The sequence below is a fragment of the Gobio gobio genome, assembly GCF_949357685.1.
Source record: "Gobio gobio genome assembly, chromosome: 24".
NCBI lineage: Eukaryota > Metazoa > Chordata > Actinopteri > Cypriniformes > Gobionidae > Gobio > Gobio gobio.
Window position 1 is genome coordinate 35,341,130 of NC_137120.1, and position 27,752 is coordinate 35,368,881.

Sequence of the window (27,752 nt, forward strand, 5' to 3'; positions counted from 1 at the left end):
TCCAGCTACAGATAGAAAACATCCCTTTTAGCTCGTTTTGTGCCTTGTCTGTAAGGCGAAATGGCGTGTGCTCATTTGAAATAAAAGTGACTTTGACCAGAGACTCAGTAGGATCTATCACGTACGTCCTTTGCCATGTGCCTCCTGTCTTTTTTAGTCTTTGACTCACCTGTCCCGGCATTTTAATGTGGGCCGAGAGTGTCTCCTGAGACCACAGAATGTTCTTGGCTCAGGGCCTTTCTGAAGATCAGCAGATCAGGCCATGAAGAAATTTCTTCTTAAAGGAATATTCTGGGTTTGATACAGTTGCGTAATTCTGATTACCACCAAAAATCATTTCCACTTGTCCCTTCTTCTTAAAGGTGCAGTGTGTAAACTTTAGCGGCATCTAGTGGTGAGGTTGTGAATTGCAATCGTCCACCGCTCACCCCTCCCTTTCGAAGCACATAGAGAAGCTACGATGGCCGACACAGGACAGAAATATCATCGTCGGAGAGAGCAGAGAGTGACTAGCGCTCTGTAGAGAAGTTTGTCCGTTTAGGGCTACTGTAGAAACATGACGGCGCAAAATGGCGTTTTCACTTAAGGGGACCCGTAGTGTATGAAGGGCTCATTCTAATGGTGATAAATCGTGTTATTCGCGCGTAATTGGACGCTTGAACATTTTGAGTTTACTCGCTTCATTAGCATGTGAAATTCGCTTCATTCGAGCGTGACATTCTTTACATAACAGACGCGAATTCGCATCAAGGGACGGCTTGCCAGCCGGCTCGTCTCGTTGTGAAATGGCTGACATGGATTGTTTTAAAATACGGCAAATAAACTCAATTTGCCGGCTTTAACTAGCTTGTAGTCTCAATAGGTTGAATTCAGGATGATTGGGACATTTTTCCAAGTCACCTCAATGATATAAAGTGTCCAAATCGCCCTCAAATCACTCTATGTATAGCTCAAATTGAGTAAAGAGTGTTTTTTACAATTTACCAGATTGTCAGATTACCAGATTTTATTCCTGTTTCTATAAAGTACGAAGATATATCGTACAGCTCCGGGTATCCACATATGATTTTGTCCTCATTGTTGTCACTACTAGAGCAAGTTTCTGATTGTTTAATGCGGCGCGAATATCCGCCAAAGTTCAGATTTTTCAACTTGCGCATCAAACGCTCATTTCGCGCCGTGTCATTTGTGCAAATCACGTCATCCGCGCCGCCTCATTCGTGCGAATCACGCCACAGAATGTCTATTCGTGTCTTTGCATTGACTTAACATGTAAATCACTCGTGCGAAACACTTCATTGATTTACATGTTAAGTCAATGCAAAGACGCGAATAGACATTCTGTGGCGCGATTCGCGCGAATGAGGCGGCGCGGATGACGTTATGCGTGAGTCGTGCCGCATTGACTTGACATGTAAATCACTTGCGCAAAACGCTTCATTCGCGTCTGGTGTGAACGCACCATAAGGTAATAAAAACAACGGTTCATTACAGTAAGGTCTTTATACACCACTGAAAACATAGTTATGTATATTCTATTGCATTTCTGTTAATAGATCCTCATAAATACTACACACTGCACCTTTTAAAAAAAGAGTAAAAATATAGATTACAACTGATGAGCTTACAATGGAAATGAATGGGAATTTGTAAACGATAAAATGACTGTTTCAATGGTAAGGCAACAAGACCTAAAGAAGGTGTAAATATAAAATTAAATCACTTGCTAACCTTTTCTGTTTGAATTGATATCCAGTTTTACAACTTTGCTGCCATGGCAAAGCAGTAAACCATACAATGACTGTAAAAACAATTTGCACTGAACCCAGTACTATTCCTTTAATCCATAATTCAACTATATAAAACCAAACCTTTAATCTGATATCTAGTCACTGAGCAAGTCCACTCAGTTTTGGTTCTGATGGACATCGATCGGTTGCGTTACGCCAAGAATCTACTCTCAACCTCTCAAAGTTAAGTCTATATCCAGTGGTTTACTAAGTAGTCACTTTGATAGACTGTTCAAGGACAATCTTACTGGCCTTGCGCAATGGTACATCTTGTTCATTTTGGGCACTGAACCAGTCACCTTCCGGTCACCAGTTTTAAACTTCTCCACCAGGCCAAAGTTTCACTATTCAAGTCCAACTTTTTCTTGCATTTGTCATGGAACTTAACAGGATATCAGCAAGGTATCGGCTACAATCTACTTCAATCTCTGTGCTCACGGTCTGCTGAGAAAGTGAGTTGCTTGTTTTGTCTCCATTCCTGATCTCTTAGGCCTGATCCTCGCTTCTATCAGATGCAAACAAATGTTGGGATTAGACATGACCTTTTTCCTTTCATCCAGAATTTAGCAGCAGCCACTGGCATTGGCCTTTGCCATGTGGTTTATGCGTGTCCTAAGGGTTTATGGAGGAGGATTAGATGTCCGAGTACTGCTCTGCCTGCATCAGTTGTGATTGGGAGGGTCATGGGATCCATCCCAATCCTTCAGCTCCCAGATTTTCCATTTGATTGCAAATATAGACTCTGTTTAAAGGGTAATATTATGTTGGGTGTGCGTAGCAGTAGGTACTGCGTACTCTGGGTTTTTACTAGTTGCTTTCCAAAACCTAGTGAGCTGGCTTGCTTGCTACTACCTACATAGGCAGCTACCTTCTAAGGTAGTATCCTAACTGAAATGGATCCCCATAAGTGACTGATTTACACTACATAGATGGAACATCAATGTGCCACACAAAATTTTTACATGAGCGTATTGCTAAGCTGTTTACTCGCAATATTATGTTTTTTATTTTTTAAATTAGAATATTTTTCAATATTCTAATTCAATAAGCACACTCATTAACATTTCTTTTGTCTGCCATCTTATTTCATTAACTTGCCACAATGCATTGCTGGGATTACCTTCTTCACTAAGGATACTATACTATATTTTGGCTAATGTGCTTTCAGGTTGTCAGTCAGCCGCCTGCCTTTTGGAAAGTACCTTCTAGATGTCTAGTTGTGCAGTCTAGTAATATGAAGCTTGGATCAAAGATACAATATCCTTCTCTTTTAACAGAGCATAAAACGGTTAACTCGACACAACGCCCAACTTTAATTTCCAATTAGCCTATATTGAGAGGTCAGCAAAGAGGACGAAACCCCAAAGCACACAAGAAGTTTATAGTGTGCATGTAGTGATTTATTTCTGTTGACTCTGTCCACTTTAAGCATCTGTCTAAGGTAAAGGAAGGCGTTTGAATAATCAACCATTTTATCTTTGTGTTTTGTTGTGTTTCTAAAGCTGGCAAGGTGTAGTTCTCTCATGTGTTCATGTTGTGGAATATTAAAGGTAAAGTCCCGTGGTAAAAGCATGATGTGTTTTTCTTCCTAACCACTTTCACTACGTCTACACCCATCCAACCACATGTGAATGTCCCCGCCTGTTTCTAATTTACAAGTTGTTGCCTTGGAGATGACTTTTTTTTTTTTTTTAACCTTACCGGTTTCGGCCTACATGATTGTTTGTAGGCTGCAGGAACCACATAGCAAAAAGGGAAGTTTTGGTAGTATCTGTTCTAGTGATATTTGTTTCTTATCAGATCAGATTTCTAGCATTGTTGAGCGGAGCTTGTGCAATCTCAAGGTTTTTATTTGTGTTGCTCAATCTGAAAACAAACAAACATCGGCCAATCTTGAGATTTGTTTTGAGTTGTTTAATTTTTACAGCATTTTCTTCTTCTCAATAGCATAACCACCTCGTGCATTGTGGATGTTGCTATTTTAATTGCTTATCGATTTGCCTGGAAAGTAAAAAGGGTTCAACTCTGTGAAAACAGATGACCTGCTAGAGAAAAGAACTAGTCAAACTACTTGACATTCAATATTGTTTTGCTTATCGAATTAACTTGGAAAGATAAAAGTGTTCAACCCTGTTACTGTGACTCTGAGTAAAAAAAATCACCTCTAGGCCTATATCTTACCTTTCCAAACTAGTTTGTATTAAATATTGTTTTGCTTATTGATTTACCCTGGGAAGATCAACGTTTTCAACCCTGTTACTACAATGCTGAGAAAAGATGACTGCTATATCTTCACTTTCAAAACTAGTTTGTTTTCAACATTGTTTTGCTTATTGATTTACCTTGGAAAGAACCGTTTTCAGCCCTGTTACTATGACTCCGTGAGAAATGACCTCGAGATCTTCACTTTCCAATCTACACTCACCTAAAGGATTATTAGGAACACCTGTTCAATTTCTCATGAATGCAATTATCTAATCAACCAATCACATGGCAGTTACAACTGAGGTATGCAGCAAAGCATTTGTGAAGCCACAACACGCACAACCTTGAGGCGGATGGACTACAACAGCAGAAGACCCCACCGGGTACCACTCATCTCCACTACAAATAGGAAAAAGAGGCTACAATTTGCACGAGCTCACCAAAATTGGACAGTTGAAGACTGGAAAAATGTTGCCTGGTCTGATGAGTCTCGATTTCTGTTGAGACATTCGGATGGTAGAGTCAGAATTTGGCGTAAACAGAATGAGAACATGGATCCATCATGCTTTGTTACCACTGTGCAGGCTGGTGGTGGTGGTGTAATGGTGTGGGGGATGTTTTCTTGGCACACTTGGGCATCGTTTAAATGCCACGGCCTACCTGAGCATTGTTTCTGACCATGTCCACCCCTTTATGACCACCATGTACCCATCCTCTGATGGCTACTTCCAGCAGGATAATGCACCATGTCACAAAGCTCGAATCATTTCAAATTGGTTTCTTGAACATGACAATGAGTTCACTGTACTAAAATGGCCCCCACAGTCACCAGATCTCAACCCAATAGAGCATCTTTGGGATGTGGTGGAACGGGAGCTTCGTGCCCTGGATGTGCATCCCACAAATCTCCATCAACTGCAAGATGCTATCCTATCAATATGGGCCAACATTTCTAAAGAATGCTTTCAGCACCGTGTTGAATCAATGCCACGTAGAATTAAGGCAGTTCTGAAGGCGAAAGGGGGTCAAACACAGTATTAGTATGGTGTTCCTAATAATCCTTCAGGTGAGTGTAGTTGACTTTCAGTGTTGTCTTGCTTATAGATTCAACTTGGAAAGATAATCGGGTTCAACCCTGTTACTACGAATTTCTGAATATATATTCTTAAAATGAATAGGCAAAAGTTTGGAAAATTAATTTTCTTAGTTTTTCCTTCAGTGTATATCTCTTTTTCTTTGGGGGTGGATTGTAGGTGGACAAGTTTGAATCCTCATTTGTTGTGCCGACAGTTTGATTTCACTGTTATTCCACCCCAGCCAAATTTTTACTCTGCATCATGTGGAGTGAAACCGGAACAGATGCTTTGAGGGCTTTTCAGTTCAGCTCAGATCCAGCACAGATTATTCTGAAGCTTTTGGCGTGTGCGTGTGCATGAGTTGCCTTTTAGCAGCTACACGCTGCCTCTTGCACACATTTTGGCTCACCTGCCGCACCTCCCTGTGCATTACTGCAGCAGCTGGGGCAGATGCGGCAACATCTGTCTGCAAATTCCCTCATGTTAACATTCAATTGAGTTATCCAGAATACACCTCAAGCTAGTTTAAGCAGGGGGAAAAAATGTGTTTTTAAGTGTGTGGAATTTGTTGGTACTGAGATATTCCTCAACCAGTTTCACAAACATCTAACCAGTCATGTTAACTGTAAATGGGTTTGAAGTGACTTTTACATTAACCAAGATTTTAATCTTTAAGACAAACCAACCAGTTTAACGCTTAATGCAGTTCTAATTTTTTCGTCATGTTAAAATAACAAAAAACAAAGTTTTATGCAGTGATTTAATAATAGTTTAATGTTTTGTTATAATAGCCTTTTAAAGAAGTTTCTTTAAAATGCTATTCTAATGAAAGAATAGCATCGAATGATTCAGTTTGGTTTTTATAAAAATTCCTGCAGGTTTTGTTTTTTGTTTAAATTAGTTTTGTTTCTTTAAAATGCCATTTAACGATTAATGCCGTTTTGTGCTCGATTGCTTTAAACTAAAACTTTAATGATTGACGTAAATATTGTTTTTACACCTACTGAAAAGTTGAACAATTGTAAATTTGTATTTAGTTTTTAGTAGAGTTTAGTAAGTATCTTGTCACGTGATTTGTCATTCATTTTCATAAAAATTCTTCTGTAATGAAAACTACATTGAACAGTCGATGTAACGCTAGCTATCTAAAATAGATTGCATATTTGAAATGTACTTTGCTTGCCGTGTAATGCATTTGTTTTTTGTTTCCAGTCGTTTACACTGACCAGAAAGAGGATTGTTCACTACACCAGCTTTGACCAGCGCAAAAGGGCTAACGCTGCTGTGCTCATCGGTGCTTATGCTGTGAGTATCCCACCTCTTTCTGTCCTTCTGTCTCTGGCGTTAATTACTTTCCCCTGTCTCGAGGATTCCTGCCCAGGACGGAATCTGTCATGACCCTGCAAATTAGCCACTCGGCTGTTTCCATCAAAACTAACAATCCTCCCACATCGCAGCGTCGACAGCAAATTCATATGTAGTACGAACTCTTCTCGGATGTTTGCCAGCGCCCTCATTCCAGCCTCCCCCTCAGAAAGAGCGACAGACTGCTGACTGACTGGTACATCCCCCGCGTTGTGGCAGCACAATAGCTACGTCCTTGACTGGCTCGCATGCCAGGTTGTCTTGTTCCGCTGCATTCATTCATTCATATATCCCACCACGCACACAGTGGCCCTTGTGAAACGGCATGACCGCATGAGTGATGCCAGTCGATTGCGCCATTGGGCATCTCCACTGTTCCTGTTCAAGGCGCTCTCATGGGCAGATTTATTGCTCGGATGGCACCGTTGGCTTTGTGAAAGTCACAGGTGCCAGCTATAATGTGGGTCAGGGTACCATTTTGATGAACCCTCCATGTAAATGACTCCCCAGTGTCTGAGCTCTTTAAAGGGTCACGGCAGATATTTGAACCCTCTTTTTACTAGCGTACACATTTACTCAAGTATATTCAGTTTATTTGTACTGACAAAGCAACTACTGTCTCACACAATGAGATAAGCTCTGGGAGATAAGAACGTTTCTTTCCTCATGAATATTGATGAGTCCTAAATGGCAAAACGGAAAGGGAGTGCTATGAGAGATGCTTCTCCAGTTTCCTTCAAAGAAGCCACTGTTAACTTGTTCTTATTAGAACCGTAATTTGAAATATTAGGGAACTGAAAAGGGTGATTGGTGTTATACAATGTCGGCATCCTTTTTTCCCCCTCTTGATCCTGGGCTATTCAATCTGATGTTCCCTTGCTTTCCATTGGACGAGGGCCATGACGAGTTATAATCTGGCTTTTTGTGTAATCTGATTTAGGATTTATGGTGGCATGCAGCCATTACGTCACAAAAGTCCAGTGTTGGATGTTTGTAGCTGCGACTCGCATCTCCACTTATATTTTTTGGGTTCCCTTTATGCAGAGACTATATAGCTACGTTCATACTGCAGTTGAATGTGTCCCAAATGTTTGATATTCATCCAAATTATGGTGGACACCATCCACACTTACACCAGGTAGTATTTCCGACACGCTCTTCACCCCAAACCAATGGGTCTACGACTTCTTCCACCAGTAACGGTAGTACTGCTCGGTCCCTTCGTCGTATTGGCTGAAATGCATAAGCAATTGGACTTATTATCGGTTCAACAGTCCTGTCAAGTTAGTCTTCCTCCATTAAAAAAAAACCATGTGTTCAAAAAGTAAAGAAATGCTTATATTACTTCACTGGCCAATAGAGCAAGCAAACCCTGTGACGTCACATTGCAATATGGCGGCGCTCTTGCTCCAAAATCTGTAACAAAACTTCCTTTTTTCTTTAAAATGGTTAAATTAATCATGTTTGTAAAAAAATAAAAAAAATAATATATATATATATATATATATATATATATATATATATATATATATATATATATATTTTATTAAAGTGGAAATCAGTTTACTAAATGTAAACTTGACTGACTGCTTAATTTCCACTTTATTAAAAAGTGGAAATATTTACATTCAGTTTATTTATTTAAACCTCATCCGTCCCTCACACTATGTAACAAATCAGTCCCTATTTTTCTTTATTTTATTTACCTTACAGTCTAGTAATTTAATCAATAAAGAATATAATTTAAGCACACACTTCACATTCTTTCAACTTAAATTAAAAACAACTCACCATTTCATGCATAACCCTGTTAATTCAGCTCATAATATCTCACATTGGGTGTCTCTGCCGAGCTCTTATGGACCGAGGAACTGATTTAGTCCTCCCTTTTTTTTTTTTTTCTTCAACCACAAACTCCTTGGATCCAGTCAATTACATTTTTTTGTGTATTCGTGGTTCAAATGTGACCAAAGTCGTAAGGTCTTGGACCACTCTGATGAACACTCAATTTAAAAACAAAAGAAATTCAAAAATTATTTTTGCATCAAAAGAACCCGAGGGACAAATGAGGGTTAAGATTGTGAATGTGAATGCAAAAACGTGTGGTATCATTTGATTAGAAGTTTGTTGGCATTATAATGAACTTACCAAAAAAACTGATGACGAATCTCGAGAAAATGTGGGCTTCTTCTTTCCTTGCAAACCTGGTCTTTGCAATTCTAATTATCTTGCAAATGCCTCTCAAAGTTGGTGTACTTCCTCAAATCTGTCTACTAGGAATGGTCACATTTACCCTTTCAGTCTAAATTTATTCTGACCCCTGATCCTGGTGTTAATTTCGTTGTCTTAAATGGAAACTCATTTTAGCTACCTTGATAAACCCCAACCTCTGGAGACGGCTGTCAGATCATGCAGTTTCTCTCCTGTAAAGTAATGTGCTCAAGAAGGACTTGCCTTCTCATATACTACCATGATCATCTCCAAATTGCATAAAACCATGGTTCTGCTCCATGTGGGCTTGCTTGTCAATCTTTGCTGCATGAATGTGCTTTCAAAGTAATTTGTCTTTCTACTCGCAGTGAATCTTCTGTAAGTAGGTTTTTATTGATCCAGGCTTGTGTGGGATGTGCTTCTCTGGCAAGTGCAGATGTTTGCTGCTGATCTGCCCTACAGTAGACGACCCAGTTTTATCATGTGAAGGAGATTATTTGTACTGGTTGTACAGCTGGGGCTAAGATATTCCATCATTTCTCTGGGTCACATGGGACAGCGCAACACAAACAAACAAGTGCTGACCCTTCTCACGGGACTGAACTTAATCTGCCGAACTGTTTAGCTAATTGTTCGTTGGTGCATATTTCATGAGCTTGTGCGCAAATGATAAAGGTCTGGCCTCCTGTCACTTGGCAAACAGTCACTTGAACTCTCTCCTAGTTCGTCTTTTATGTTGTCAAGTACTGGAGAGCTTAAAAGATTAGTTCATGCAAACATGAAAATTCTGTTGTTTTTATGTTGTTCCAAACTCGTGTGACTTCCTTCTGTGGAAGAAAATGAAGATATTTTGAAGAGTGTGCAGGTTGCTCTTTTTCCATGCAATTGAAATTAATTAAGGCTGTCAAGCATCATAAATTATCATAAAGTGGTCCATACAACTATATATTCTATATCTTCTGAAGCTGTATAATACATTTTACTTTTGGAATAAGTTGGGTTGTTCATTTCCCACATGCCAGTTTTTCATTTCCTACACACCGGTAGTTTGTTTCTTATGCTTAGTAAATTCATTTAGACTTGCCATTTATAATAAATTTGGTTTAGAATGAATGCCACTATAATGTCTTTTTTTTGTACTTGGTTTTTGTCCCTATTCTATTCTGAATATCGTTAAATTGAAATGACTTGTTGAGTAAAGGGAACTATAAAATCCATGTTTTGATTTATTTGCTGGTATTACATGTATTTTGTAATAGTAAAATGTGACTTTAGACACTAGCCGCATTTCCATTTACAGATTTCCGCCAAACTTTTTCAATATTTTCTGAATGTCGATTAAAAAACTTGCAAAATGAATTTACATAAATCGATATTACGCGACTAAAATTTTATTTTTCTTGCGATAAGTCATTACAAAAATCATGGCAACGGATGTTGTTAGGTTTACGTATATCCCAGCCACCACATTTACCATTTAATTTTGATCGAAGGAGACCCGTGTTATCAAACTTTAATGGCAAGGAAAGCAACTTATATTTGTACCACGTATGAGGTGTTTCTCCCTTATATATGCTTTAAAGGGTTAGTTCACCCAAAAAGGAAAATTCTGTCATTAATTACTTACCCTCATGTCGTTCGACACCCGTAAGACGTCCATTCATCTTCGGAACAGAAATGAAGATATTTTAGTTGAAATCTGATGGCTCTGAAAGGCCTCCATTGGCACAATGCACGGTTCACTCTCAAGACCCTTAAAAGGTACTAAAGACGTCGTTACAAAGTCCATCTCACTACAGTGGTTCATAAAATAACTTTATGAATCGGCGAGAATAGTTTTTGTGCGCAAAAAAACCCTAAATAACGACTTGTATAGTGATGACGATTTCAAAACACGGCATCATGAAGCTTCGAAGCGTTATGAATCAGTGAGTCGAATCAGCGGTTTGGATCGCCAAATTTCAGCAGTTTGACACGCGATCCGAATCATGATTCGACGTCTTTAGTACCTTTTAAGGGTCTTGAGAGTGAACCGTGCATTGTGCCAATGGAGGCCTTTCAGAGCCATCAGATTTCAACTAAAATATCTTCATTTGTGTTCCGAAGATGAACGGAGGTCTTACGGGTGTCGAACGGCATGAGGGTAAGTAATTAATGACAGAATTTTCATTTTTGGGTGAACTAACCCTTTAAGGTCTTGATGAATTGTGGCATTTCTTTGTTTAGAATCCAGTATTTCCATAATTATTTTGTCTTTATGAGTTTAATAAAGAACACTGTCTCGTTTTCTGTCCAAACATACGCATACTCTTTAAAAAATGATTGACTTTAGCGTACGCCAGGTGACTTGTAAATGCGGAATTTCCATTGGAGTTTTGCAAAATATTCATTTTTCGAATAGCCTGAAAAACCACCTCATGCAAGCGTAAAAACTTTTTATGGGATATATGGGAGTTTTTGTAAAATTGACGCGTTTCCATTGGGTGTATTGCAATTTGAACAGTCCCATTTTGATTCTCATTCGCGAGCAGCCATGTCAGTAGCCATGTCAAAAAACAAATGGAATAAAATAATTTAATATTGTAATGATAGTTAAATTATTGTTTGCTTATTTGATGCTTAAAAAATAGTTCCTATTTATTAAAATTGCATAAAAAAGCGCAAGATCTTCAAAAATTCTTAATTTGTCTTCTACATCCAAAATAACTTTATACAAGTTAAGAATGACGTGTGAATTATGTAAACTTTTTATGCTGAACTAATACGCATTTATGTAAGTTTCTTTTTCGCGTTGGCAATGCCCTGCTGCATTCTGACACCAAGCCATAGATATGTTCAAGGAGTGAGCAGAGATCTTATTATAGAGCTCTTTCTCTCTGCGATGTCAAGAGGGATTGGCGTTGATGAAGGGAATAGATGACCGCTAAAACTCGTCACTTCAGCAAGTCTGTGTGGGACTGCCACACTGTGCCGTGACAAGTCGTCCCAACTTGAGAAAGGCCCCATTGTGCTGAGCCACAGCATCTCATCTGTGTGACACATTCGGCCTGAACATCACTTTCCTGAAAGTACATTTGTGTATGGGATAAAGAGGAACATATACAGACATAGATAGGAAGGCAGTTTGGGAAGTAGTGATGTCCGATTTAGTAGCTCTTTTCATTTAATTTTATAATTTGCATCTATTTATATTTTACTTCAGCTTTATTTCAATTACAGAAAAATATATGTTATTAGTTTTAGTTAACAACAATGCATTGCTTTGCTGGTTCTCTAATGACATTTCCTGTTCCTGTTTCAGGTTATCTACCTAAAGAAAACGCCAGAGGAAGCCTACAGAGCCCTGATTTCAGGCTCCAATGCCTCATATCTTCCCTTCAGGTAAGACGGCCTCACATCATCTGCATCATGGGAATTTACTTGGCTATGTGTAGTTCTCCTTAAAAAAAAAAGCCAATTGTTTCCAAAACTTAGCATATTGCCTAATTTCTCCCACTTTCCTCTCACTGTTATTGCACATTTGCGTTCTAATCTGATTTTGCATGAAATATTGTTTCTCTTGTGGCTCACAGGTTTTTTTAATGCGATAAACTCCTTTGCCCAGATAGATAAACAGGTAAAGTGGAAAAACAGCATGGGCATTTTTTGCAAGCCATGAAGCCGACATCTCTTGCAGACATTGTGATGCTCAAAATTGCAGCAGGGTTGGATTATTTTGCTCCTACCGTTTGACATCTCTGTCTTTTTAATTTGGGATTACAGAGTCCGGACGGGGTCAGCATGCTCATGTAATCCGTTCTCTTGAGCTGAATTCTGGACTCAGTTCAAAACTGTCGCTACACATAAGGCTGAGCGCCTTATGAATGGGTCAAAGGGAGATTCTGGTGTGAATGGGGTCTTCTTGTTGAGTTGTTGACATTTTAAAACTCCTCACTCTTATTGGAAGGCGTTACTTTTGCGTAATTGTTGTCTCCACTCTTGGTGCGAGTCTATTATACTCGTCAGCTGTGTCTTGGTCAAAAAGCTTCACTTGAACACACCAAAAAGACTAAAGGTGACTGTCAACTAGCATGTGCGTTCTCTGCCTGCGTGTAAGTAAACATCGGTCTATATCAGCAGGGATCAATAGTCTAAAAAACGGCAAACCGAAGTGAAACTGAAACTAGGACTGCAGATATACAAACCGTAAACAAAGCAGTGCTTGCTTACCATTTTGAATGAATATCAATTACACTGATAACGTTCTTCATTCCAGTCGGCTCATGTTATTATGAAAATATTTGTGCATTCAAATGCTCTGGTAAGATGACGTAAAAGTATAACAACCTTCTGTTTGTACCATATTGACTTCTTTGCTTACTTTCATCACTAAGTTGAACAGCCTATCAGAGTTCTCTCTCACTGACGGCCAGACGGCGATTCCACATACTGAATCGGTACAAAAACCCAGACGGCGTCTGAATTGAAAAAACTAAGCTGACCGATGTTCAAAAACTGCCCGACGGCCAACCTTGGTGTGTCATGGACTTTAAGGTAGGGACACACCAAACCGACACCAAAGAACTAGCCTGATGGAAGCCGACTTTGGTGCCACCTTGGGCTTGAACGCAATAAAAGCCGACTGTCAGCTGTGCCTGCGTGTAAAGCCCTGGATATACTGCACGATTTTAGCAACCCTATAGATCATTGCAAATCACACTGTGCGACATGGATCCATTAAACTTGGGTACGACATTTATGTAGACTGTACGATGATGACTCCTATTAACTTGTAAGCAGGGCCGGCCCAAGGCCTTATGGGGCCCTAAGCAGAATTTTATTTGGGGGCCCCTCTGCGCCACCAATCCAATTGACTATTGTCAATTCTTGATAATTCGCACATCAATGTTAGTAGTTGTTGCTTGCATCATGTCTGGCTGTCATGTTTTCACCCTTATACGGTTTTGATTGTAACAGTAGCAAACCCACAAGAGTGGTCAGGTGTTAATATTCAAAGCCTTATAGTACTACAGTTCAGACTGGGATATGAATGTTTTTATTTATTTTTATTCTTTTAAGTAGCCTAGTCTCTTAAGCTGAACATGCTCACTTTTCCCCAGGATTCTTTGATGAATAGAAGGTTCAAAAGAACAGCATTTCTCTGAAATAGAACGCGCATTCTCAAATCTATCTATCCATGGACATATTATTGCCATCTCCTAAAACACTGTTCTTACTCTTTTAAAATTACTGTCACACAAAAATCACAGACACATTGCATTTTTCATTACCATGTAGTTAGTATTCTGAGCTAGTCAATCCTCTTGGCTGTTTGTCACCACCAGATGAGATTTGACCCCTCAGCTCTGTCCTCCCTATTCACTGACCCAGAAACACAAAAGTCTTAAAGTTCACCCAGTCCAAGCACATAGCTGCAGATTCTGTTATGCTCGCATATATAATGAGGGACACGAAGAAAGGCAGGGTGACCCGTGGCCTCAATGAACAGAAATGCTCATTGTTGAAGTGGACTCTCGTTGGCTAATGATTCCGAGCCGTATACACTGAATAGTGAAGAGGCCTTCATTTTCTGAATCTGCCATCTTCGGTGCAGTCCCACGCCATGATGCTTTTATACATTTATGGAACGGGCCATATATCTGTACTTTCTGAGTTGTGTTGTAAGTGCTTCCGCTATAGATTAGCTCTGGCCTTCAAACTGTTTGGAAAAGTCAGTCACTGGATGCAAACAGGAAAAAGCAGATTTGTTTTTGCTGTGCAGTAATTAGTGCTTTTCCCAGAAGGCTGAAGTCACCCTTTGCTTTTCTTCATAACGTCATCAAGGGAAACCTTTTTACTCATTGACCGTCATTGGTCTGTATAACAATTGAAACCACTAAAGAAGGAATAACATTACTCATTGGTGGGTTTATTGGTCAACACGTCTATTGTTTTTTTGTCCACTCTTTGTGGGGATTAATTCAAATGCTCTTGCACAGTTTACTTATTGAGAGATTAACCTTTAACACTTATTTTTTTCTGTTATGCCTTTTATATATAACAACCTCATCACTGAAAAGTCAAGGCTCTTGTTCATCACAATTATTTTAAGAAAACCATCACTGCTCCTTGTCTACACTTGTAGGGAACTATTTATCTTCCCCATTATGTTTAAAGATCATTGGCATCTAGGCCAACCATTATGCCATATTTCAGTCAGTTTTGTTGTGCTTAATGTGTACCTGACTTTGTGACATGGATGGTACACTTGTTTTATGGACCTGGTTAAGGCAGGAGTTTGTGGTAAGGTAGAAAAAAAATAAGACTCATGACACATTGGTTTACTGGTCCCTAAAACCATTCATTGAGTATGAAATCCTGCGGTATGTTTACTAGTCGTGCCTCTTATAGCACTTCTTTCACTCTGTTTGCCGTCCTGTCCCTCTTGAAGGTTAATTGGGCCCTTGTTTTCTCCACAAAGATGTGATTGTTAGCAGCAGTGTAGCTTCGCAAGGGAAGAAAAGCGCTTTGTCAGTGTGCCCCCCACTTGGCTGCCGTAGCCATGCCACTCGTGGAGACAAACAGTGCGACATGGTTATGTAATGCTTAGCAATTGGTTAATTCAGAAAGTAAATAGTTGTGGTTGTTTATGAGATGGATGGGCTTCCTGATGGGAAACAATGAATGGGCCATACCATTCAATAAAAGGAAGCGGTGTGTGAGACCCATGTTTGAGTACCAGAGGAGGAAACTACAAGAAGTTGGATGAAAAGATGTTTAATTCTATAAATAACATGTCACACCTACAGCTATGAAGTGCTACAAAGTTCAACTGAAAGGATCAAGGGCTTGAATGGTTTTTAGTTGTCTGCTATTTATAGCTGCGAACCTGACCTTTGGATGATCTATTCTGGATCCTTGTGGCTAGAACGTATGGTTTTGATCCATCTTGCGTAAGCAAATCTTGCTCTCTGGCCCAACTATCTGCACATTGATCTTTGTTGCAGAGCAGTTTCCCACACAAAGCCCTACTTGGAAAGAAACTTGCATAACCAACAAGTATCCACCCAATAATGGAATGCACAACATGAGCTGTTGAAGTTATTGTCTTCGAGCAATATATTTTTAGGACAACGTTTGAAGTAACCTGAAAATTCAGATGGTTTGGTGGCAGTGTAATCTTCATTCACGTGAACTGGTGTGGGTTTGTTATTCAGGTTGGGAGACTGTGCTCTAGTGAATCGGACAGAGAGCTTCAGTCTTAGATGGATAATTTGGACCTTGGCATTGCTCATCCATTATGTAAGAACAGTGAAGAATCTGCCCAAATATTTCGTAATCCCTAGAGGAAAGCAGTGGCAGTCTTGCAGAGGAAGTTAGCAAGTTCTACTCTACCCTGTACGGCAAGATCTAGTAGTATTATTGTCGATTTGAACTGATCTTGCTCACTGTGTAGGCCCAACTAATCTAGATAAAGCATGCTAGAATAATATAGAACAGGGTTCCTCAAACTTGGTCCTGGAGGGCCGCTGTCCTGCAGAGTTTGGCTCCAACCCTGATCAAACTCACCTGAGCAAACTAGTCAAGGTATTCAGGATCACTAGAAAATCACTGGAAGGTGTGTTTTGATTAGGGTTGGAGCTAAACTCTGCAGGACTGCGGCCCTCCAGGACCGAGTTTGAGGAACCCTGATATAGAGGAACTCCACCCAGTCCTTCACAAGCAAGGGTGGGTTTCCGAGATTGGGTTGCTTCCTTTTTTCTGTAGTTTCACCACTGCATGTGTATGCCAAATTTAAACTACTGAACTCATGTATTCCTTCCTCATTCTATCACTGGCACATTACATCATCAAGACCATGCTTAAAATCCTGTCATGTCTGTTTTTCCACCAGTTCTAGGATCGACCAAGGAAATCCAATCAGAGTTCCTCCCATGGGCTTTCATTGCTCTGTCATTTCTTCTTTCAGCTCTTGGTCCGCTAAAGTTGACTCGCCAAGTTGCAATGCACGCTGAAAGCTTTTAGACTTATTAAGTCATATTTAAGTCATGAAGTTACCCAGTCTACTAAGTCTCTGAGGAACTTTGACCCGATATGATTACAGAAGCCACTGCCATGGCTGTAAATCTGTATCTGCTAACACAACCATGTCCACGGTGATGATTGCGTAACTGCACTAATGTGCTACTTCAGGTTTTGGCGTCTGTAAGCTTGTTCTGCTTTGCTTTCTCATCAGAACTTGCCCTGGACACACCCTGTGTTTAACAGCTCTGCTTATCCCAGCCTCTTAAACCCAGCCTAAGTCTGTAAAGAAGCAGATTTGTATATAATTTGCTGGGACCAGCCCTCTTTGATACCTTCTTTGTTGGAGAAACTAATTGTCGGACTTGCCCCTTATAGGAACAGCTCTTGAGCCTGTATAATTGCTTGTGCTCAGTCAAAACTGTCCTGTCATATTGTCTAGTCTATGGAATTAAGTTCTAGGCGGATAATCGGAAGTTCCAGATCCCACAAGGGACAAAACCAAAGTGCCCTTGTGCAAGGCACTTGACCTTTTGGTTCCTCTGTAGGGGAGGGTAGTCACTTGCAATGTATTGAAAGCGTCTTCTAAATGATTACGAAATTTAAAAGTGGACAAAGATGGGCCCAATTTACTGAGGTTTGTCTAATTCCTGGCCTCCAGTAACTGAGGTGAGACATTACATAATCCTCAGGATGTTAGTCTATAATTGGTGCGGGTGAGCCGCTGTTTCTACAGCCAAATCGATTGGCACAACATTTCTCTGTACTGTGGAAAAGGAAGATGAATGAGCCTTTGGCTGGTGGGAAAGTCTCCAGCTGTTTCTTCAAACATATCTTGGATCCTGCTGTTGTTTTGTGGTACAGATAATTGTGTGAACAAAAGAGTTTTTTCTTCAAAGCTCTGTTGGAAACTTGCCTGGGTTTTCTTTTTGTCTCCATTTTTTTAATACATTGTTATAAAATGACTCTGCTTGTTTTCTTGGTTATTTTCTCTTCATGTTTGCGTTAGTGGTGGTTTAACCTATTTGGTGGTTAAACATCTGTGCTGGTAACTGGAAGCTGCTGGTTCAAATCCATTGCTGTTTTTCCTTGCGCAAGGCACTTAGCCCCAGTTCCTTCTAAAGGGGAAAATTGAGGTGGAAATGCTACTTTGAGAGGCACAACCATTTCACCTCAGCGCTTTGAAGAAATCAACCGACTAATGGCATACTTATGAAGTCCGTTTTAATGATTTTTTTCTTACCCTGAAGTAGTGGACCATTAGTCAATACCGCCATGCCCTCTTCTGGGAGTTATGAGTATGCATGTGTGATATGTGGTAAAGTACGTGTTGTTCGTGTGGGTAAATGGAGCCTGATACTTTCCATTGAGACACACTGGGAGACTAATGAAAGGATCCCAGCAGAACACTGACCCACTTTTTATGCAACACAGCCTGCATCATAAACAGCAAATTAAGCGCATGCATAATGCAAAACTCAATTTAAGCAGGCACAAAGAGCTTGTTCCTTGACGTGCATTAGGCAGGGGCTGATGTTTTGGCCCCTTTTAGTTTCTGAAACACTGGGTGTTTTATTACAAGCTTCTCTTCCCTTGACCCAATTATATTACTTTAGATACACAAACAAATTTGAAATTTGACTTCTTCATATATGTGACCAAAACAGACTGGTTCTTGACATTTGATTTCGCCTTGACCCTGGAGATCTAACCCATCGTGTTGTAGGATACCCACATGTACACTTACAACTGTAAGGTTTTCTTTCTTCGAGAACACTGACAACAAAAGCCACCACAGTCTCGCCTGTCTCTTTACCTTCACTCCCACGTCCAAACACAAAGGCCCTGACCCAGTTACTTGTATTCACGGGCAGGTGATAGTTTACTCAGGATGAAAGCAGGCCATCTGAGAGCTGCCCGTTTAAAATCAGTGTCTCTGTTCCTGTTTCTTTGCACATTACATGACTATATATTCTTGTGGGTGTTTCTTTTTGTTGTTAGATTGTATCTTGTGTGAATACGCCCACACAATTTTAACATGCTGCCTTTTTTTTCTCTTTCAGAGATGCTTCATTTGGGAATTGCACATACAATCTGACTGTTCTTGACTGCTTGCAAGGCATTAGGAAGGTGAGATGTACACTATAGTACTATATATTATATTAATCATTTCCAAATTAAGAATTATAAAAATTATTCTAAAAATTGATATCATTTATATTTTGATAACTAATGCAAATGTATCAGTCTGCATGATGATATTGCAGCTTAAATTAGCAGGAAATGTTTGGTTTTAAGTGTTTCAGCACTCAAGCATACACGCAATCCTGGATTATACCCATAGATCTTAATCATCTACTTAATCCTCTTTAGACAGCCAGCGTAAGACTGGAGACCTGTACATTTAGTAAAGAACATTGTGTCTGCGTATTGGAAAAAGTGCTCAGACCCCTATTTTACAGTCTCTTTCTCTGACTGTCTATCTGTGGGTATGGGAGTGTGTTAGCTAAACACATGCATGATTTTGCTTTTTCGCGTCTTTGTTCAAATGGGCAGCCTTTTTTTTTTTTTTGGTGTATCCTACTCAAATCCATTTTCTTTTGTATTATCACCAGCAAAAACAAAACATTAAATATTTGCAAATATTTGTTTTTAAAATCCAGTTACAATCTGATTTTGGTACACACTACCAATCAAAAGCTTGGGGTTAGTAAGATTTTTTTTGTTGTTGTTGAAAGAAATCAATACTTTTATTGCATGAAGATGCATTAATTCAATCAAAAATCGACCATAAATACTTTAAAATCACTGTTTACACAACATGTATTGAGCAGTACTCAATTTTTCAACATTTATTATATGAAATGTTACTTGAGGAACAAATCGGCGTATTAGAATTATTTCTGAAGGATCATGTGACACTAAAGACTGGAGTAATGATGCTGAAAACTCAGCTTTGCATCACAGGAATAAGTTATTGGAAACTTGTCTGGAACTGTCTAAATACTCTCTTTTTCTTAAAATAGTGAACTGACACATTTAAAAAACATCTCATAACCCTGAATATTTACAGAATATTTACAGAAAGGATGCAATTCTAGGCTCTGCCAGAGCAAACCGCATTGCCTAACAAGATCTTTCTTTTACAATTCTTTACTCAAAAGTTGTCAAACGAGCTTCCAGGTAAATAGCGCTCACGTGAGTTTGTCGGTCGCGTCTGTATTGTGAGTATCTCAGCAACTGCCCAACACATCTGCAGGTATCGGTGTGTGTCCAGCTCGACACGCCGGAAAGACTTGTTGAGTGCAGACAGTGAATTCCTACATGCTTGTTATTTAAAAAAAAAAAACATCCTTCACGCTGCTTAAACTCTCTGGAATGCCTTTTTGCTTGGCCTACATCAAAGAAAATAGCTGTAGACTTATGTTGTTTATTTAAATCACACGCTCAAGAATTGATTGATTTTAAATGGTTCATTTAGATTTTCCCAAATGGGTAACACTTTTTAATAACAGCACACTATGAAGCATTAGTTAAGCATTAGTAAATAGTTAATTCATCATTCATAAAGCATTAATATACAGTTTATAAATACAGCTATAAATGCTTTATTCTTGATTTATAAGCATATCTATAATGTGTTTAATAATTGTATTTTCATACTTTATAAATGATCAATTTATCATTTCTAAATTATTACATTTACAAACCAGTTATTTAGGAGTTGCCAGTGGTTCATCAGATCGTTTAGAAAGTGTAAGTAAAGGATTAATAAACTATTTAAATGTACATTTTTACATCGTATTATTTAGACATATAGTAATAGTTGCTCAGTGTGTTAATAAATACTTTATTAACACACTGTAAAAAAAAAAAAAATCAGGTCTCCAATTGAAAATTTTCTAGTGAGCGATCACATCAAAATTTTTCAGTTGGCCAAATTTAATTTCTTGAATTTTAATTGAATTAAATTGCATCAATTCACAGAAATTCAATTTGGCTAACTGAAAAATTTAGATGTGATCGCTCACTAGAAAATTTTCAATTGGAGACCTGAATTTTTTTTTTACAGTGCATGTATTTCCACTGTAATTCATGATTAATTCAGGTAGTTATAAAACATTTAATAGTTGTCAGTTAACTATTTTTGTGATTATTTTGCAGTGTCAAAACAGTACCAGTAGCAGTGCAGAAGAGAACTGAGCCTTTTTATGCCTCGTAAAGCTTTTACAAAGGAGATTTATAGTCCTCACTTTAGATGAGCTCCCAGAAATAGTTAACTGACAACTACTAAATGTTTTATAACAGCCTGAATTAATCATGAATTACAGTGGAAATTTATGTTAATGAAGCATTTATTAACACAGAGTAACCATCACAATATGTATAAATGTATATTTAAATAGTTTATTAATCATTTACTTACACTTTCTAAATGATCTGATGAACCACTGACAACTCCTAAATAACTGGTTTGTAAATAATGTAATACTTAATTTAGAAATTATAAATTGATCATTTATAAAGTATGAAAATACAATTATTAAACACAGTATAGATATGCTTATAAATCAAGAATAAAGCATTTATAGTTGTATTTATAAACTGCTTAGTAATGTCTATTAATGCTTTATAAATGATGAATTAACTATTTACTAATGCTTCATAGCGTGTAGTTATTATAAAGTGTTATCAATAAAGGTTAATTTAAAAGAAAAGAATATAAATAAGAATAAAAAATGTTACGTTAGGACTGCATGACGAGCAAAAATATAGGAACTGGACATGCAGACATTCGGGCCCTCATGGCTGTGCTTTGAGACAGACTTATGTGACGGTTTTATCATTGCCTCCCCTCCGGCTCTAATTAACAGCCTGTTTTAACAGCTCCTTAATTGCATGAGTCACACGGCATCTGTGAGTGTGATAAACACTGAAGCCTGATAATGATCAAATCACCACTGCTGCCTCTCTCCAAGCTGCCAAAGAGGAGTTAATGCCCTATTTGTCGACATGAGAGCAGTTAATTGGCTTTTGCTAGTTATTTGGGTTTATCTAATGGGTAAACATCTGGGTGGGTGACCAAAATGTTTTCGGTTCACACTCCACAGAGAGCAATTTTTTCTCAAATTAACACGAAATCCAATTTTACCATGTTTTTACTGGGAGGCAATTATGACTTTTCTCTTGTAATTGCGACTTTATATCTCACAATGTGATTTCGTAGCTCACAATTTCTCTTGCAAATTTGTTTCTCATAATTGCGACTTAATATTAAAAAGAAATAGCGATATTGTGAGATATAAAGTTGCAATTATGAGCAACACATTTGCAAGAAACTTTTACAATTACATTAAGAAGTTTAAAGTCATAATTATTTCTTGTAATTGCGACTTTATTCCTCACAATTACATTTGTTTCTCACAATTTGCAAATTTTCCCTCATAATTGCAACTTCATATCTTATAATGTGACTATTTCACAATATTGCATTTTTTTGATAATTGCGACTTTTTTCTATTTTATGTAATTATCATTTGAATTTTTAACAATATCGGATTCTGCTTATCGATTCCTAATTTCGATTCCAATAAGTAAAAAAACCCCCCAAAAACCTTGGATATCACTCACATTTATTCTACGTCTTATTGTAAAACACATATAATAGGAGCTGAATACCATGAACAAAAATCAACAGGCTAAGAACGCTTACACAAGGAACTTTTGCCTATGGTTTAAAAATACCAGAGGAAAAACAACTAGCCTAACTAATATAAATTTCAAGCATTATTAAATAATGAAACACTCAGTAATTAAAAAAGAACAAATAAATTATCAGTTGCACAATTAAATACAATTGAGCAAATATAGAAATATAGAAATAATCCATTTCAGGTATTCAGGTACAGAAACTGTATAATCAAATGTAAATAACACTGCACTTTATTAATAAAATATAGGCTATACTATACATTACAAATAGTTCAATTATATTCTGTCTAGAACAGCGAGTGAGTTTTCTCGTTGTCTTTTGTTTGATTTATGTCGTCATAGAGACGGCATCCGGAAAATCTGCCGTCACTTTAAGAGCTGCACGGATCACACGGATTACACATTACTTTTCTTCTCAACTGTCTTAAGACATAACCAACTGTGTTTACGAGAATATTTTGTGTGTATTTGTCCGTTCGTGTGCTGTGAAAAAAGACTGGGAAGAGAACTCAGTTAATTACCGCGAGAAGCCGTTTTGTGTGTGTGTGTGTGTCCGATAAGTGGAACCAAAATGCGCGTTTGTTATCGAATCACCGGTTCTGGGGAATTTGTACCCAATACCCATCCCTACTCACGATGAGATTTCGTAACTACAAGAGGAAAAGTCCGAAATTGTTAAATTTGTTTCTCGTAATTGTGACTGTATATAATATCGCAGTTTTTGGATCTAGTCAAGTTGTTAGATGAAGTTGCAGTTATGAGGAAAATTGTCCGAAACTTAAGGAAAGAGTAAAAATTGCAAGAAACATTTAACTTTTCTTGTAAATGTGACTTAAAGTATCATGATTTTTGGATTAAGTCACATTGTGAGATATGAAGTCGCAATTATGTGGAAAAGTTGCACATTGTCAAACAATGTATCTATTGTGAGCAATTGTCGCAACTTTTTCCTCATAATTGTGGCTTTATGTCTCATAATGTGACTTTCTTGCATTAAACTCCTATATATAATATGTAAGTAACTTACTCCATCTAAAACATTCGGCCAATGTAAACATGTTAACCATCAGCCAAATGGCTATTTGGGCAATATTTTAGGCCACTGTTTGTAAGCCAACCAGGTTTTATTCTCAAGCTTTTAACCGAATTCTGTTATGCTACTACAGAGACAATTCTCCCTGGAGCATCCCATGGCTAAGTATCACTAGTGTGTCACTAAGGACACTAGTATGAAGTTCGCTTGTAGATTACCAGCCTATTAGGCTCCGCCATTAGCATTGCAAGGAGACTGTAGATTTGGGCCGTGTTGGCAGTAATTAAGTGCTCATCCACACCATCCATTGACACCGCAGAAGAGGATTTCTGCTGTAAGCTCTTCGTCCAGTCAGTCAGCAGAGGGGAGGAGGGCGGCTGGGCTCATTCTATTAAACCTGACCAGGAACAGTTACATAACCTCAGACTCTGAGTGCGACTGCTCGCTGTATCAGATGCACACACATCTGTCAGTGCACCCAGGAGGAGTAAACAGACACAGCTGCCGGTTGTACGCCTGCAGACCTCACTGTGACTTGTTTGTGTTCGAGAGATGCAAAGTTTCATACCTGAACGCTCTCAGCTGATTGGTCTGTTGAGTGATGTAACTTCGCCAGCTTGGGATAATCACTCACCCGCTGTGCACTCTATCAGCGTTGATTCGGTTTTGACTGATGGGTTCAACCCTGCAGCTCAGGACGGCACGTTTCACGGTTGGATGGTTTTAATGACAGTCTTTCAGTGTTCGGTTTCCATCCAGCTTCTGAAAGATATACACAAATGCATACATGGGTTAGACAATGAAACTGAAACACTGGCCAATATAGTGTATATGCACGGCCTGGTGGTTGAAGGTTGAATTAGGAGAGCAATAGCACAGCTGTACATACAATATTGCAATCCACAACATAATGGGAGACATATAAGTGTTCAAAGTAGACAAATTGTTGGTGCTTGTCTCACTGGCTCATCTGTGACCAGGACAGCAAGTCTTTGTGGTTTATCGAGAGCTATGGTATCAAGTGTAATGTTGGCAGGGCGAACCACATCCAGCAGGAGTAACTGTTGACAAGAGGAAGCTGTCTGAAAGGGATGTCCCGGTTCTAACCCGAATTATATCCAAAAAACATAAAACCAAAGCTGCCCAACTCACTGCAGAATTGAATACGCACCTCGACTCTCCTGTTTCCACCAAAACTGTTGGTCGGGAGCTCCACAGAGTCCGTATTAATGGTCAGGCTGCTATAGCCAACCCTTTGGTCACTCAGGCCAATGCTAGACATTTGTTTCATTGGTGCCAACAGTGTTCATGCAGTATGCATTGTTCTCTAATGAGTCCACCTTTATGTTACGGTGTGGAAAAGCCTCAAAGATGCTTAACATGCCGACTGTTGTTGCCCAGAGTGAAGCACGGGGTGGATCAGTGATGGTTTGGGCTGCAATATCATGGCATTGTACTTGGTCTGCCAAGGACTACCGAACCATTCTGGAGGACCGTGTGCACCTAATGGTTCAAACCTTGTACCCTGAGGGCGTGACATGTATCAGAATGATAATGCACCAATACACACCGCAAGACTGGTGGTAGAATGGTTTGATGAATATGAAAGTTGTCAAAGTCAACAGATCGAAATATTATTGAGCCACTTTGGGGTGTTTTGGAAGAGTGAATCAGAAAATGTTTTCCTCCACCAGCATCACATGGTGTTCTGGAACAGGAATGGCTCAAAATCCCTCTGGCCACTGAGAAGGACTTGTATCGGTCACAGGGTCGTAACCACCATAGACATTGAGGGGGACAAGTACCCCCGAATAATTAGAAATGGCCAATATTTGATATTCTTGATGCTGCTCTGCTGTACTTCATTACATTACAAAAGTAAAATTGCCTCAGTGGTCTAACAGCGCTCGTCAATGTCAGAATGAGCCAGTCAAATCAAAGTAGGCGGGGCTTACTGTACTGCGAATTCCAGCACAACACTAGTTATAGCAGTGAAAGAGTGCATCGTAAGATGTAAGTAGCTAAACATTTAATATTTGACAACTGTTTTACAATAAAACGTTCAGCGAACAACATTAATATCAATTGATGCAAACTACTTGACATATTTTCAATTTAAAATGGTGAAATTAAATAAAAAGAAGACATTATTTATGTAAATCATAACTGAATATGACGCGACAAGAAACGTTTCGCATTTTTACATATTAGGCAGATGAAAATTAGAGTGAATGTGTGCATATTTAAAGGTAGGAATTGGTTAAACTTTTTTTCCAAATTTGTTTAAACTTTCTTTATATATCAATACATAATTAAAATGTAAGTACTCAGAGAAAGAATGTATAAAAATTGAGTGTCTGTAGACCTCTCACGACTGTTTTAAAGACAGCTCATTATTTCCATTCACTCCACCTTCTCCCTTCTGGGCTCTTTCCAAAGCCACGCCCCCAAAACACATGAACGTGCTACGCCGACCGCGATCAGCTGGAAGACGCATTATTGTGCATGTAGTGACATCATGTCAGAATCACATGTAATAAAAAATCTAACTTTATCATTATGAATATAAACAAATAAGATGTCTTTTAGTACTCACTATCAAGCTAGAATAACGATACTGGTAAAGTTTAAAATACACATACAACACAGTGTCTACGACACACACAGATACAAGGTAGGTAGAGAATATAAAAACAAACCAAAGACGGAAATAAACGTGCAGGTAAAGTTCTCGGTGAACATGGTAAAAGAGTTTAGACAGAGGGTAGTAGCTAAAGCTAACTTAGTTCTAAAAAAAGTAGTACTAGCTTTCACACATGCATTTTGTTATCTAAAGTTACAATTTGCGAAATTCAACACGATAGCGATCAACATGATTGGGGTCGCTTCAACCCGCGGACATGAAAAACAGCCCGCGGCAACAGTGTTGAAGTAGCCCGACTTGGCAACACTGGGGTGCGCGCATGCATTTTTATACTCTCTTTTTCAGAGTACTTACATTTTAATTATGTATTGACATATAAAGAAAGTTTAAACAAATTTGGACAAAATTGTTTTAGATCATTCTTACCTACCCTACCTTTAAGAAAAAAAAATTGCAAATAGTTTACTTCATAACTACTATAGAACTGGAACTTTTACTGTTCTTTTTATTTCCTTAAATCCCTTTAAACCTTTATTTAATAATTTAATTCCTTTAAATAAACCAATAAGACCAATACCACACAAAAAAACCTTTGGTCATGTTTAAGACATGGTAAACGCCTTGATCTGTCATTCCCAAGACAAATTCAGAATAAAGAAGAGGGAACTTTAAAACCTTTGCTTTCGCCTAATGCTGCATTCACTGCAATTATATAGCCAATTATTAAGTCCAACACTACTCCTGCTGTGATGGTTATTATTAAAGTAAATGAGAGTCAGCGGGGAAAAAAGAAATGCTGCGTCCCAATTCGCATACTATCCGTCCTAAATAGTATTCGGAAATAGAATTAGTATGTCCCAAATCGTAGTATGTTGAAAAGAGTATTCCAAAGATACCCGGATGGTCTACTATTCCCAGACAGAATTCGAAGTGCAGATTGACGCGCTGATATTGCCCACAACCCGATTACGAGTTGGACGAGGATTCGATTAGAACTACAAACATGGCGGATATGCGAGTCTGACGGTTAAGTAGAGAGGTTTAGATTAAGGGGCTTTAGTGATCAATCATCAGTATCTAACCTGATGAAAAGATATTTATTCAGTGTTATCCACATTATATTTCACCTGCAGCAGCATTGAGAACTTTTGTAATGATACGTTTGGCTATTAACTTTTAAATGCATCATTATATTTAAACTGCAAACACATGAGGAGAGTCTCTACATTAAAGACCCACAAATGGCAGATCAACGTGCTACATTTCCCTCCGATACGGTAGGAAATTAAACTGAATGTGGAGGATTTGAACTGTGACGATGATTGACAGGGCAGTTTAAACTGTGATGGGCTGCACGTAACTAAGCAACAGAGTCTGTTAAAGATGACGAAGTAGTATATCCCAAAGCTTACATACTCTTCTGCTACACACTCAAAAGTATGTACTTTTTCTTCACAAAAGGAGTACATACTTTTAAGTCGTAGTATAAGTAGGCGAATTGGGACTTTGTGCACCTTTTAACCAGTTTTCTGGGAGCCAACATAAGAAATGCTATGGACTCCAACAGCAGCAGAAACCTGACACTCTATTAGACGCGGCCCTCATCACTCTCTGCCACGGCTTATCGACTCATGTGCCTTTTTCCTTAATGTCTTCTCCCATTGAGAACCAGACAGACTGCTTCAGCCCCATTACACTGACTAATTGGTTAAAAA

General features: G+C 38.6%; 1 protein-coding gene across 5 annotated transcripts in view; it reads left to right on the forward strand.

Annotated features, from left to right (window-relative positions):
- Window positions 1-27,752, forward strand: part of cdc14ab (cell division cycle 14Ab) — a 57,582-nt gene that overhangs the window by 3,635 nt on the left and 26,195 nt on the right. For 3 of the 5 annotated variants that reach the window (XM_079808030.1, XM_079808032.1, XM_079808033.1), the window contains exons 4-7: window positions 3,293-3,340; window positions 6,284-6,376; window positions 11,949-12,028; window positions 18,712-18,778. In XM_079808030.1, the coding sequence (XP_079664156.1) occupies window positions 3,293-3,340; window positions 6,284-6,376; window positions 11,949-12,028; window positions 18,712-18,778 (288 nt within the window). The remainder of the gene's footprint in view (window positions 1-3,292; window positions 3,341-6,283; window positions 6,377-11,948; window positions 12,029-18,711; window positions 18,779-27,752) is intronic. The other 2 variants (XM_079808031.1, XM_079808034.1) reach the window with 1 other exon arrangement.